The following is a 15,283-nucleotide window of genomic DNA, read 5'->3' as shown; positions in this document are numbered from 1 at the left end:
CACCCCAATGCAAGGTAAGCTAGTTTTTCCTTCATAGGCACTGATTGGCCCTGACTACTACTTTTACTAAATCGCCTTCTGGCCACCTAAATATAAAACACCAGGAGGAGTCCCAGCAGGACTTGGCTGCTGGAGCTTTCATCAACTTCATCAGCTCTGGGTGTCTTCAGGGCAGAGCCATGTTGAATATCCTGCTCTACCTAAGAACATTTTCTACTGGTGCTGGATGACCTTCAAGTGTCTCATTTCATTCAAATACAAATGACTGGGGACCGGGCCTGAGTAAATAGGTCCTTCTACACGCAACACTGCAGCCACACTGAACCACCTGCATTCTCTGCACACACCCTGCACTGTGGTCTGCATTTGTGCCTTTTTTCCTCTCGCTGCCCATCCCTCAAATTTTTGCCCATGCCCTCCAACACCGTTCTGCCATCCTGCTTTCAAAGCCCAGCTTAAATGGTACTTCCTCTAAGAAGTGTCTGGGATGACCCCCCCCCCCCCCCCCGCTAGAAATTCCTCCTCTGAAATCATGTAGTCCTTTGGACCTCTCTCATGCATTCAGGACACTACTTTGAATTCTATTTTGTTACATATAGGCATTACTTTTCTTGATTGTAAGTTTCTTGAGGAGGGGCATCATCTCTTATTCAACCTTGGATTCCCCTTTGGGGCCTACCCCACAGTGTCTGATCCTTTTAATCCACTCCATAATTACCCACTGAATTAAGACCACTCTGTCACAAGTTACTATTATCAGAATTCTGCTCTCTCTTTCTACCTTATAAAAATCCCAAACAAAATATATCCAATACAACTCAGAAGCCTGGCTTAATAGACAACTGGTGTGATCTGTGACTTTTTTCTTTGTGGGGAAATCAAAGCAAGATGCTGATTCAGGTGGTATCAGGTTTTAGAGGCTTTCCAAGCTTGTTATAAATGGTTATAACCGCAATGGTTAGGAGCAACTTTCGGATTGTAGGGAAAATATCTATATACAAAATTGGGCAGGGGCAAAGGGATTTCCAAAATCAAAAACAGAATCAATTCCAAAAAGCTTTTTGAAACTTACACAATGTCAGCATCTTGATCGAATACTTACTGCGTGGTAAGTGGGAGGATATAAGCTGTTAGCTTATTGTTCTGTGGCCCTGCTAGGGGTACTGTGGCACTTACCAGCTGGCTGCCTGGGGGACACAGAGCCCCTGTAGAATGCTGAGCCATCTCTGGCCACGGCCCAAACTTGGTAAAAAGCCCCAACAGAGACTGAAATGAAGGGCTGATCCGTGCCAACATGCAGCCAAGATGAACCCTAGACAATTAGGGAGAAAGGAATATTTTTTTTTCCAAGCATTTCTGTGACTTTATTAGTAATCTCATTTTCAATTTTTTTTTTACCTTTTAAACATCATTTTATTTGGTCATTTTCAAACATTATTTATTGGAAACAAAGATCATTTTATTTTCCTCCCCTCCCCCCAACCCCTCCTATAGCTGATGTGCGATTCCACTGGGTATCAAGAAAGGAATATTTTGAAAGGGATGAGATTCAAGGATGAGTCTGACCCATAAGGATCAAGGTTTACCAAGGCATGCAGGGGGTGGTTGAGGAAGGGAAAGAAATACCCAAGCAGAGTGGGATGGTTTCTCCCAAGGAGAAAAGGAAAATTTGCACAATGCAAGTCCACCAAGGCAGAATTTCCAGTGATTTAAATAGGACACAGTTATTCCTTTTGCCACTTAGAAAAGTATAGGTTACATCCATAGGGCGTATCCAAATTCAAAGGATTAAGAACTGTGAAATATCGCCATAAGACCATTCTTTTTTTAAAAAAACTCTTACTGTCTTTTTTAGGATCAATACTAAGTATGGGTTTCAAGGCAGAAGAGAAATCAAGGCTAGGCAATTGGGGATAAGTGATTTGCCCGGAGTCACACAGAAAGTGTCAGAGGTCAGATTTGAACTGAGGTCCTCTAGACTCCAGGCCTAGCTCTCTGTCCATTGAGTCACCTAACTGCTACCTAGCTGCCCCTAGGACTATTCTTAAACTAAGTCCTCCCTTCCAGAGAGAAATCTTATAGTTAGATGCCAAAGATTTATTTTCCCTTTCCTCCTCCATCATCCTCAGCACAAGGCCTAGGAGCAGAATTTATATGTGAGAATCTATGTGCTACTGCAAGCTCTGTCAGTTTTTTTTGTTGAAGTTACTGTTTGTCCTATTGGGTCATTTTTTAAAGTGGAATTAGTTCTCATCATACCATTCCCTTATTTACCTACTGGTGGGCTCTAGATGTATGAGCTCTGTGTGGGTTAGTAGAAACAACTCGCCTGAGAGTGGAAAGTCTGGATTCTAGTCTCACCTCTTCTACTTGCTAGCTGTGTGACCTTGGGCAAGTTCACTTAATCTCTCTGGGCTTCCAACACCTCAGCTATAGAATAAGGCCTGGACTAAATGATCTGTAAGGCACCTTTTGGCTATAACATTTTATAACTAACATGCAGGCAAAGACTAGGAGGGAGAGCTGCCACCATTCTCTGTAATTGATTTCATTCAAGAGATCTTGTCAGGGGCATCGGGGTGGCTCAGTGGACTGAGAGCCAGGTCCAGAGACGGGAGGTCCTGGGTTCAAATCTGGCCTCAGACACTTCCTAGCTGTGTGACTCTGGGCAAGTCATTTAACCCCCCATTGCCTAGCCCTTACTGCTCTTCTGCCTTGGAACCAATACATAGTATTGATTCTAAGGTGGGATGTATGGGTTTAAAAAAAAGAGAGATGGTTGTGGGAAGGACAAAGATTTCCTCTAAACCCGACACCTAGATGTCTCTGGAAGAGAGCCTTGGATTTCAGATCATTATTGCTAATAGGCACAGACCCCTGCTGTGAGAAAATTCATACAGAGAAATTAGCCAAAGGGAAGAGAAAGAACCTTACCGCTGGATTGAGCTCTGAAACGCCCAACCTACAAAGAACGTCCCCCTTGTCACTGATGGCCCAAAGGGCAATGGAGTCCTTGCTGCCTTCCTCATAACCAGGGATGATGGACACATCCCAGAGAGAGATAGGAGCAACTTCCAACCAGGGCCCACTGGTCACCAGCTTACATTTCCTAAGCAATGGAGGAAAAAGCAAACACCAAGCCCATTAAGTCCAGGTTTTCTGTCTTGCAAATACATGGCCCTCTATCAAAAAGGATTCACCAGGCTGGGTGGGAAGAAGGTCTATGACATTCTTTTACCTTGACACAAAAACCAAGAGAAGGGCAGCATGGTATAGTGAATAGGGCTGGCCCAGGAAGACCCAGGTTCAGGTCCTGCCTTTGACATATACTGGCTATGAGGCCTGGGGTAAATTACAACCTCCGAGGACACAAGGTGACTTTCTAAGACTCTAAGTTGCAGAGAAGGTACTGATTGGCACAAGCAGAAAGGTTCTTCACTCTAAAATGAAATCACAGGTCCAGTCCCTCTCCTAAAAACTATGACTCACAATGGAAGGCTCAATGTTATTGATGTGGGCTCCGTTTTTTATTAACATTTTTGACTGGAATCTAAAATCTATCAAGGAAGACAGTTTTACTTAGCCAAAGGGAATGCTCAGGCAAGTTGGTCAAACTGAGTTGTCACTTTTATTGGGTTTCCTGGCTTTTCTAATTAAGTCATACAAGGGGAGCAACAAAGAGGAAACAGGAGCTGTATCCCCTGTGCCTGGCACATTTATTGTTGTGCAGTTGTGTCTGACACTTTTTGACCTCACTTGGAGTTTTCTTGGTAAAGATATTGGAGTAGCTTGGCATTTCCTTCTCTGACTCATTTTACAGATGAGGAAACTGAGGAAAACAGGGCTAAATGACTTGTCCAGGGTCACACAACTAGGAAGTAGTTGAGGCCAAATTTGAATTTGGGAAGATAAAGCTTCCTGCCTCCAAGCCCAGTGTTCTATCACTGTGCCAGCTAGCTGCCTAGCACATAGTAGGTGTTTAATAGTTACCTGGTGACTGAGAGGTTTTATGGTTGTTCTCTAGTTTGCTCCTGCCTCACCTGAGCTCTCAACTACTCCAGGAGCCCCAGTCTGGCTCTGCCCACAAAGAACATGGCCAGATAGTGACATTCTCTTATTTGTTCTTGAAAATAAACACTTGAGAAAACAAGAGAGCACTGGGGACCTGAGGGCATTTCCTGGTTTGACATTTACTTTGATTCTCTTTCCGCCTCCAATTTGCTCTCTCTTGGTCAACAGATTTCTTCCAAAAGGTGTAAGAGGTGCCAGAGAATTCTCTAAAGAAATTCCACAGCTGGAGGGGGAGATGTCCCCCACCCTTTTATGGTTCCCCACATTACCTCGCCCATCGTCTCCGTCTGACAAAGTCCTTCATGGTTTTGTATCCGTGATAAGACCTGAGGGTAGAAGAATTTTGGATATGCTTAGCTTCAAAATCTATTTTCTCTAAACAACTCAGTGGCTGTGAGATATTGCTCCTACAAGTCAGTATTCTTTCCTCACTCCTTCAGGTAGTTGATTCATTAACAATCACTTACTGAAGGTCTACTAGGTGAGAAGAGCCATGCTAAGTCCTATGGGGAACCTTGAAATGGAAGTCATGATCCCTTGATCACCTTTGGGCCACATTCAACCCCAAGCTACCACCACTTGTAGGTTCAATGGGCTCAGTTCACTGTCTGGGGAGTCAGGGTGGCAAGGCGGACAGACAGAGCACTGGATTCAAAGTCAGAAGATGGAGGTTTGAGTCTGAACTCTGACTCTTCCCAGCTGTATGACTGTGGGCAAGTTACTTAAGTTCTATTACGCCTTGATTTTATAATCTGTAGAATGGGAATCAATCGATAAATCACCTTCTGCATGCCATACCATGCTAAGAATTGGGGATACAAAGACAAAGAGCTGCCATTTCAGTAGAGAAACAGTGTGTGCCCACAGAAAAACATTTGCCTATGTCACAGAGTTTTTGTGTGAGAAAAATGCTTTATAAACCATAAATACTCCAATGTAGAAAATGACTATTGATCAGGAATACTATTCAATTTTTCTTTCACACAAAAGTTATTCTTTGCTTTGGGACCTGTCTGCAAACCCAGAAACCCTGAGGGAGCTAGATGCACTTCAAAAGAAAATTAGCCTCTTAAGGACCTCCTACAGGTTCAATAGGAGGATCTAAGAGTCTGGGCCAGTTAGCTTAGTTGGTACGTGCATATTATTAATAAGGACCAAAGTTCTGAGCCCAGTAAGTTCAATCAGCTCCAATCTAGCCTTCAATCAATATTGCCCCCAAGATTTATATATATATATATATATATATATACACACACACACACACACACATGCACACACACAAATATGTTATATACATATATGTACATATATATACACACATACATGCATACACAAATATGTTATATACACACACATATATATATATATGTATTTGTGTATTTTAACTCCTGTTTAGCTTTTTTAAAATTATTTTTTATTTTTAAAAATCCTTAGAATTGATACTAGGCATAGGTTCTAAAGCAGAAAAGCAGTAAGGGCTAGGCAACTGAGGTTAAGTGACTTGCCCAGGGTCACACAGCTAAGAATGTCTGAAACCATATTTGAACACAGGACCTCCCATCTCCAGGCCTGGCTCTCTATCCACTGAGCCACCCAGCTGCCCCTTCCTCTGTTTAGCTTTTAAAGCCCTACACTAATCTGTTCCTAGCCTTCTTTTCCAGTCTCAATAGGAATGACTTCTCCTTAACTCTGTACACTGCACACTGCAAACTAAGCAACATGGCATCTTTTGTGTTCCTCACATTCACAATTCCATCTTGTCTCTGAGCCCTTGGTCATCTCCCATACTCAGAATATCCTCTTGAGTCCCTGCTCTTCGATCTACAGCTCAAATATCATCTTGGTTCTTCCTAATCTTTCCAATTGCCAATGCTCTCCTTCCTCAAATACCTTGCATTTAATTACTTTGGGTATATCTGCATTTATGCAGTCTCTACTTATATATGTACATGGTGTCTTTCTCATGGGCATGTTAGCTCACTGGTGCCTTACACAGAACAGATGATTAATAATACTCGATATAATTAAATTCCACAGCCATAGACTGCAACCCTGGTCCTGTACTGGCTGTCTTGGTTATAAGGAGGAACAGGCTGAGGGAACAGTGAGAGACTGAAAATAAGTCAGCCCCACTAGGGAGAAAATGCCTCAAAGAACACATTTTATGTAAGGAGTCACTGGTGTCATTACAAAGAAAAGCCCGTGTTGTTTTTGTAGAAGAGGAATTTTGGCACTGTGAATAGAGCTGCCATTAAAACCAGGGAAGACCTAAGTTCAAGTCCCAGCACTGACACATACTGTCTGGTGTGACCCTAGGCAAGTCATGACCTTAGTGTGTAAAGTCACTCTTTATAATATATTGCACTAAAGGTATTGACCTGAACTGAGGAAATCACAGGCCCTGTTCCTAATTTTTCTGTGTTAAAGATGTATATCGACTGCTCTCCAGCAATGACAGTGATAATTCTCAGGAGAAATCTCTTCTATTAAGAAACTCCTTCGTAATTTTAACCAGTCTTCTTTAAGGCAACTTTGACCATCCACAAATGGGCCTTTCTATCTACAAACCCATGTCTGTTTTTCATTTCAGTTTTACCCAGCTCTCTACCAATGAGGACTCCCCAGTAGATACTACTGTATATCAGAGAATATCAACTGACTGAGCCCATGGGATATCACAAATTCTTCTATCATAGAGGTCATCTTATACTGAGCTGTAGGGTTTCCCCCGGCTTGCTGCTAAAGCTACTGCTAATAGGTGGAAATCACTCCGGCACAGTTCTTGCTCCCTTTCCTTAGCTTATTTACAAACTATAATTGTTCACAGCTGCTCTTTTGAGGGCCTGGCTTCCCATCTAGGGAAATGAGTTTTGTTTTTTTAAATCTTAAAAGGTTAACATACATAACACTAATATATGGCATTTAAGGATGAATGTGAAAAGATTGCCACTCTCTCCCAACACTAGACCTATAGTGACTATCTGATGCCTTTATAAACATCGGAAAATTACAACTCCCATGATGGCACAGTAGAAGAATTGGATTTTGTGGGGAAGAGGTAGAAGAAATAGTGATTTAATTACTTAAATATTCAATATTTAACTACGTGAAAAGTTTTTATAAGAAATCTCAAATGAGATAATATATATTGAAAATCTTAAAGAGCTCTAGAAATGCTAGCTATTAGCTATTAAAAAGTCTGCCGACCAGGTTTGTTTTGTTTTGCTTTGTTTTTGTGTGTTCATGAAAGCATAGACAAGGAAAAATGAATTTAAATTGAAACAGGAGAAATTTGGCTAGACATGAGGAGGAAGTTCATGACAATCAGTGGGGAAAAGAATGGGATGGGCATCTGGGTATCAGTATGGAGCTTCTGTAGTCTATTCCTCCCTCCTGAGAGATCTTTAATAAGGGAAGATTTAGTCAATCAGCTGCCTGAAGACAGAAGGCAAGACCCATTAACCTCTAGAAGTTCCTTTCAGCCTTAAAAATCAGTGGTTCCCAATAACTCTTCATTATATACATCTAAAAACAGAGAATTCTCACGATGGGAAGTCACTCGCATACTGCCATCCTTCTCGATCAGTTCCACCAGAAATGTTGAAATCAATATACCAGTCAGAAACCTAGAATGAGACAGAGAGAATGCTGTTGAGCTCTTTCTTCTCCCTTCCTTCCCTGTGCAGGATATCCATCAAATGAGGAATGGCTGAACAAATTATGACAAATGAATGTAATTTTTGTGATATCATTATACCACAAGAAATGACGAAAAAGATGGTTTCAGAGAAACCTGTTCATACTTGTATGAACAGATGCAGAGTGAAGTAAGCAGAACCAGAAGAACAATTTATATAACAATTACTCTATAAAGACAAGCAACTTTTAAAGACTTGAGAACTCTAATCAATGCAAAGACCAATCATTATTTCAGAAGACAGATGCTAAAGCATGCTATCCCTGCCTCCTGACAGAGTCTTGATAGACTCAGGGAGCAAAATAAGGTGTATATTTTTTTGGCATGGCCCCTGGAGTATTTTTTTCATTTGACTATGAATATGTTATAAGAATTTTGCTTTTTGCTTTTTAAATGAGAGGAAGAAAGACAAAGTGGGAGGGAAAATAGATTCTTGTTCATTAAAATCAATTTTTTAAAATGCCTCCCTGTGCCAGCATTATTTCCCTAGATGAAATGGCACAAGGTGAAGAGCCAAAGACTCACCCAAGTCCAGTGGAGGGAGGGAGGCTTAGTGTTGGCCTTTGTGCATTCTTGCAGACCTGTCACATCACTCCACATGTAGCGGTCAGTAGGGAGACCCCTGCAATGAGCAAAAAAGAAGGAATAAGATATGTTATGGAAAACTTCAAAGGAAAACCAATAGGAAAAAACAAATTACCATACTCTTCCTAGTTCCCTATGTTACACACTTGATGTAGGAGGTCTAATGATAAGACAAATTGCCTGCAAATAAGAACACCTGGAAACAAGACTTACCTAAGTCATGACCCAGGCTGTTCTTAAATGCTGGGTGACTGCCTTTCTCAAACTACTTTAAGAAGGAAAGAAGAAGAAGAAATGATGGCTAGTAGTTTATGCCACACCAGACCATCAGTATAGTCATAGGAGTTCCTTGGAAATGATCTGCACAATGACTATAGCTAATACATTTCCAAGGGACCACTCAACTTCTTGTGTTCCTCCTAAAGCAACCAGATCATTAGAATCCCAGGCCTCATCTCCTATATGAGCTTGAAAGACAGTCAGCACCAGGGACAATTTCTTGGAAATCTCTAACCTGGTATCTATGATACTCTGAAAAGGAGTTCTAATGTATGGCTGGTCTGTGCAATAACTTTGGAGGGAGCAAAGGTATTTTACAAGCTAACAAAGCAGTTCTCACTGTCTCATCTCGTGGATTTAAAACAAAGCACAACTAAATTAATCCTTAGAAACCACAGGGTCCCTTTTTTCTTTAATGCTCATGTTGTTGACTCTATAAACAAAATGATTGAGAGGGGCAAACATCATTCTTGCCAGCACTCATGATTATAAAACTTCCACTTCAATCCAGGGTTGAACAAACAGGTGGCCATCCCAAACTCTTCCCTCAACCTTCTGTGAGGATGTATCCATCTCCCTAGAGTTACGGTCTCCTGCCACCCAATACCTCTCCCTTGTTAGAAGGGCTTTATGCTCTCTGCATAGTTAAATTATACTGTAATTATCTATTGAAGAGACTAGCAGATAAAGCTATGATGGCAGATTTTGCTACTCATTTACCTTGTGACCTTATATTACTTAAACTCTGAGCCTTAGTATGTTTCTCTTTAAAATTGGGGATAATTTAAAAATGGGGATAATAATCCCCATTCTCTTCAGGAATAAGAATTAATATTTATAGAAAAATTCTTTATGCTAACAATGAGGTGATGGACTCAGAATGCAGAAACAGATGAAGCTTTAGAAATGCCTGACGCAGGAGTTTTTTTTTTTCCTTTCTTTTTCTTTTTTTAAAATGGGGAGAGGGACAAGGGAGCTTTAAAAAAAACAACCGAAAACCCTTATAGCTGCCCAGTGGTATAAAGAGAGGACAAAAAAAGATCTCAGCTAATTGGAAAAAAAAATAAAATTGTATTTTTAAAAAAGCATCCATGATTTAAACATTTTTTTAAAAGCAATGTATTATAAAATCTAAATTACCAAAGAACCAACTTTTAAGTCTTAGGAGACTGTTGGGATCCCCTGTATGTATGAAGAGAGTATGCAGCATGGGATAGTGCAGCGATGGCAAACCTTTTAGAGACCAAGTGCCCAAACTGCAACCTCACACGGGATGTGAGCAGCACCCTTACCCCAGACAGGAGGGAGGAAGTGCTCCCATTGGGCTGTTAGGCAGAGGGGCAGGTCATGTGAGAAATGTCCTCAGGCATGTGTGGAGAGGGGGAAGGGAGTAACCTGCTCTAGTGTGTGTGCCACAGGTTTGCCAACATGGAGATAGTGGATTGAGGGCTTGTATTCAAAGAGAAGCGCTGGATTCAGGTCCTGCCTCTGACATACACTGGATGGGTAATCACAAACAAGCCACTTAACCTTTCAGAGGCTTGAGGCATCTCTCTAAAGTTATAAAGTTACAGCTCAGTTGTCTGTCTGCATCAGAGGAGGGAATTTCCCCATCAGGAAGTTCTCCATACTAATGGAATCATAGTTTTAGCAACCTCCCCACTCTTCCACCAGTCCATTTCAGGGGAAATAGTAAAAATTATGTAATTATACTTCAAAAGCAGCATGGAATAAACGATTGAGGCTTGCATTTGGGAAGACCTGGTTTCAAATCTAGTTTCAGACACATTACTAGCTATGTAAATCATTTCATCTCTGTGCCTTGGCCTCCCTGGGGCTCATCTACTAAAGCAAAAACATGTTTTAATCCATTTCAGTGAAGGGACTTCCTATACTGAAGTTCCTTATGATGATTAAGTAAGAGATCCTCAAAGGATGTGCTTAATAATACTTCTGTGTGAAATAAAAAGCCATACATTTGAGTGTGTCCTCTTTTCATCAAATTAGATCCAAGTCAACATTCTACACTGCCAGAGAACTAATACCAGAAGAATTAACTGAGAATGTTACCTCCAGAAAGTGAATAGAAAGATAAAACATGAAAGAGAATTTATATGAACACATTGGCCCTCCTGACGATATCCTATGTGATGTGGGAAGGGTGGAAAGGGACTGGGATACTTGTGGATGAGAACTATTATATAGATATGAAGAAAAGTAAGTTAAACGTAGGAGATTCATGATTTCATTTATGTAATATCTTCTTTTTCTTAACATATGGAAGTGTGTGTTTTGTTTGAATTTGTAAACATTTGGAATAATAAATTTTTTTTTAAAGAAAAGAAAAGAGATCCAAGTCCCTTTGTGACTTGGCAGATGGTCTTTGAGAGTCACAGGGATCAAAAATTGTTCCCCTTGTGGCCACGTCACGACGGCCTTTTCTATATTTACTGAGGCCTTAGAAGAAAGGTGTGGTCTGTTGCTGGGCCCATATTCAAGCCTTTCTTCTCACATATCTTGGTTATGTGATTGTGGGCACTTGGAGGTCTAGGAAACTCTAAGGCCCTGTGTTGCAGAGGAAGTATAGTTCTACCTTAGAAGAGGAGTTTTCTTCCCTGGAAGTCTCCTACCCAATTCTAAGCACAGGCTCACTCTACCTCCCAGAGGTACTAGAATCAAGGCAATCTTAAAGACCGACCCTGGGGCTCAGAGGACCACTCTCTCCCCACTGCCCCATCTCTTGGCTGACATTCCTAATTGCACTTCTGCTCTTGCTCAAAGTGTGGGGTATCTGCTTGCTCCTGGCATCTCACCTGCTGGTGTAGCCTGTGACAGGATTCCAGCGCTGGTTTTCATAGATGTAGACACATTTTACATCTGACTGCATGTAGATGTTACTGGTACTGCTGGCCAGGCCTGAAGAGGAAATATCCTCTGTGAGTCGGGTGTCACGGGAACGTTCCCTGCCCCACCTCCCCAGCTTCAGGTGTAGAGACAGGGAGCTGCCAATGGAAAACAGGCTTAACCTGCTATGGCTAAGAACATTGGGTTCTATTCTAGGCCTTTCTTCATTTCAAGGCCAGTAGAGATTACGGGCCTGCCTGTGCTTACCTGCAAACAACCTGTTCTGTTTTACATGCATTGGACTTCTCTCTGCAGCCAGTAGGGCCTGAGCCTAACATGTGTCCCAGGACCCCTCCCAGAATGCAAGGCACCTGGCAGTATCAATACCTAATAAATGCACAGCTATGTCCAGGAGCCCACCCAACTAGGCTATGTGGAATGGCAGAAACAAGAGCAGCCTGGGAGCCAGGGCCTTGGGTTTCTAGATACAGCTCAGCCACCCACTTGCTGTTCACCCTTAGGTGAGTCACCTGAGCTCTCTGCCTCTCTGAGCCCTGATCTGTTAAGGAGAAAATTTCTAGTCTTTTCCACTCTAAAATTGTGTTTTCCTATGAAGCTTACTTTTCCCCAGCATAACTGAAGTATCCAAAAGAAAATACTTGGTCAACTGGTAGTCATTCTTCTCAGTTCCTTCTAGAAAGATGCTCAATGAGGCAGGCTGGCTGCAGAGGGGGCAGAGAAGGGGCTGAGGAGAGGCCCTGAGAGGTCAGGCACCAAATGCCATGACATGGGCCGCGGGTTCCTTTCCCTTCCCTCATCTCCACCAGGACATTGGCAGCCCTGAAGGTCACCTGTCAACCAGCTGTTTGCTAGAGAGTAAACATCCCAGCAGCAGCAAGTATTCGAGCACTTGTTAGGAAAACAAAATGAGGATTAAAGCGGGGAACAAAAACACCGCAGACCAGTTAAAAGGGATGTGTGGAGGCACATGGCTTCATCAGCAGACAGGAGCCAGGGCCTTGGTGGCCACGGAAACATAGCCATGCTTACCTTGAAAAAAGCCTCCGCCATAGCCCCCCGTGTACACCCAGGCTGTGTGGTCGTAGCCGATGCCCCACACGACCCCGTGGCTGTTGCACTCCACTACCCGAAGGTGGCCCCCCATCTGACGCCAAAACCTAAAGCAAGGGTGACGAGATAATGACGTTAGCCTCCTGACATCCTTGGCCGGCCAGCCCCCAGGAGCACTTTGGGGCAGGAAATCCCTGAAGTGAATCCACGACAGAAGGCTGGCGAGAACGTGGAGTTTTAGAAGAATGATTAAGGGGCCAGGCCAGGAGTGTCAAACATGATACCATCCAATTGACTGATGGGCTAAAACTCTCCTCAGGAAAATACCATGGGATGAATGAATATTATTTCATACAACAAGGAATCAAAGCTTTTAAAAGGAATGTAAAGGTGTCACATTTTCAAAGTGCTCTGTGAACTAAGTGGTAAACTTATACGAGTCTGATGCCTTGCTGTTAAAGGCTAAACGCTGGCTCTAGAAAGTGCCAAGCAGGGTGAGGAACAAAGGCTTTTGGAAGAGGAAGAGTAGGAGGCTGCCCATTAGCTCCTAGAAACTGAACAACACTGGCCTTTCAATTTGAGGGTACTTCAATTTAATTTAACACTTTGTACATACTCACTATTTGACCAGGAGTGGCCTGGACACACGGAAGATTAGAAGCTTTTCTCTAGTGCTTGACTATGCACCAGGCACTGGGCTAATAATTTTACAGTGTTCTCATTTGATCCGCAGAATAACCCTTTAAGGTAAGTGCTGTTATTATCCCCATATGACAAGTGAGGAAACTGAGGCAAACACATGTTAAGTGACTTGCCCCAAGTCTGGCAGCTATGAAGTGTTGGAGACTGGATCTGAACTCGGGTCTTCCCAAGTCCAGGCATGGCACCCTGTCTGTGGCGTGCCACCAAGCTGACTCTCTGTGCCTCCATTTTCTGATCTATAAAATGAAGGGTTGGACCTGATGTCCTCTGGAGTGCCTTTCAACTCTAAATCTGGGACACTGGAAGGCCAAAGAGACTATAAGGCCTAACGGGCAGGGACAATGGCTTTTACTTTTCCCTCCACTGCAATAGCCAGTACTAGTGGCAAGCAGTAGATGGTTAATAATGGTATGTTTAGTTTACGAAAAGCATTACCCAACTAAGGGGTAGTATGTAAGTGTGTAGGACTTGGAGTCAAGGAGACTTGAATTCAAACCCAACCTCAGACTTGCTAGCTATATGATCCTGGGCAATTTAATACAAACTTCTATCAGTTTCAGTTTCCCCGTCTGTAAAATGGGGATAAAAATAACAGCACCAACCTCTTAGGGCTGTGGTAAGAATCAAATAAGATCCTATATGTCCATTGCTTTGCAAACCAAAAGCACTATAGGATTATAGGAATGCTATTAACCAGAAAAATAAGGAGTCTGTCCCTTGCTCTCTAGAGATTGCTGAGATCAGGAATCAGGTAAAGAGGTAATAGCTAGTCTCAGATTCTGCTGTCCCAAGGATGACCAGTCTCCAGGGGCCCTACCCACAAGCAAAGTTGGAAATTATCTGTGGGCATATTCTGGGCAAGGCACTACTCTACTCTGCCTGTGAACATGTCCTGCATATTACTGCCTCCACACTTCTTGCACATCATTCTTCCCTGCCTTCCTCACTGCCTAGTCAAGTCACTAGATCCTCTGGAGTCCAGAGAAAGACCCCCCTCTTCCACAAAACCTTTTCTAAACACCTCAAATGCCAGTGATCTGTCCTTTGAACTTTGCACTCTCTTGTTGCAGCAGTAAAGACAGGAGGTCATCTAATTTGCCTTTGTGCCCCTCACCACACTAACCACTTGCCATAGTAGATTATTGCTAATTAATCAACAACCTGATGGGATAATGCATAATCTTAAGAACATATCAGAAGGAATTAGTTTATCTGATGAATGTCTCAGCAAACATGATATGGTGGCACAAACACTGGGTTTGAAATAAGGATGGGAAACTTGGGTTTGACCCTGGCTTTATAGCAAGCATGGTACAGAGGAAAGAATCCACGGCTCTGGTGTCAGAGGACCTGCTTCCATCCTGTCCCCACCATGTAAGGCAGGGATGACACTGGGCAGGTGGCTCAGTTTCTCTGGGCTTCAGCTTCCTCATCAATAAAATGAGCAGGGTGGGCTAATAGCCTCATAATGAGAGCCCTCTCAGTCCCTCTCAGACATGATCAGGCCAATCCCTTCCCCTCTCTAAGCCTCAATGACTTCATCTGCAAAATGAGGAGGCTGAACTAGATGATCTCTAAGGCCTCTTCCAATTCTGAATCTTATAACCCAACTATGAAGCACGAAATAATCACATTTTATTTTATGTTGTATGGTTGCCAATGCACTAAATCATTTGATTCTCAGAAGCGCCCCGGGGACAGTGAGCTGGCTCAGTAGATAGAAAGCTAGGTCTGGAGAGAAGTCCTAGATTAAAATGTCACCTTGGACATTTCCTTTGACCCTGGGCAAGTTACTTGACCCCCACTGCCTAGCCCTTACCACTCTTCTGCCTTGGAACTAATACATAGTATTGATTCCAAGACGGAAGGTAAGAGTTTAAGAAAAAAATTTTTTAAAGCACCTAGGGAGGGTGTCTGCAGAGCAGTTATCATGATCCCTATTTTAAGTAGAAAGGACTAATATAATTTTAATTTAATTAAATTTAAGTATAATTGATTTGCATTATTTTAACTATTTTAATTAATTTAAATAGA

The 15,283-nt window shown here is 42.4% G+C and overlaps 1 protein-coding gene across 4 annotated transcripts in view; it reads right to left on the bottom strand.

Annotated features, from left to right (window-relative positions):
* Positions 1 to 15,283, bottom strand: part of TECPR1 (tectonin beta-propeller repeat containing 1) — an 84,823-nt gene that overhangs the window by 13,369 nt on the left and 56,171 nt on the right. For all 4 annotated transcript variants that reach the window (XM_056806510.1, XM_056806511.1, XM_001377766.4 and 1 more), the window contains 7 exons: positions 12,527 to 12,654; positions 11,446 to 11,548; positions 8,294 to 8,390; positions 7,618 to 7,697; positions 4,341 to 4,397; positions 2,935 to 3,109; positions 1,177 to 1,312 (listed from right to left, as the gene is read on the bottom strand). In XM_056806510.1, coding sequence (XP_056662488.1) covers positions 1,177 to 1,312; positions 2,935 to 3,109; positions 4,341 to 4,397; positions 7,618 to 7,697; positions 8,294 to 8,390; positions 11,446 to 11,548; positions 12,527 to 12,654 — 776 coding nt within the window. The remainder of the gene's footprint in view (positions 1 to 1,176; positions 1,313 to 2,934; positions 3,110 to 4,340; positions 4,398 to 7,617; positions 7,698 to 8,293; positions 8,391 to 11,445; positions 11,549 to 12,526; positions 12,655 to 15,283) is intronic.

Source organism: Monodelphis domestica, chromosome 7 (assembly GCF_027887165.1).
Source record: "Monodelphis domestica isolate mMonDom1 chromosome 7, mMonDom1.pri, whole genome shotgun sequence".
Taxonomy (NCBI): Eukaryota; Metazoa; Chordata; class Mammalia; order Didelphimorphia; family Didelphidae; genus Monodelphis; species Monodelphis domestica.
Note: the sequence above shows the minus strand (reverse complement) of the source record. Positions and strands in the feature narration are given on the sequence as shown.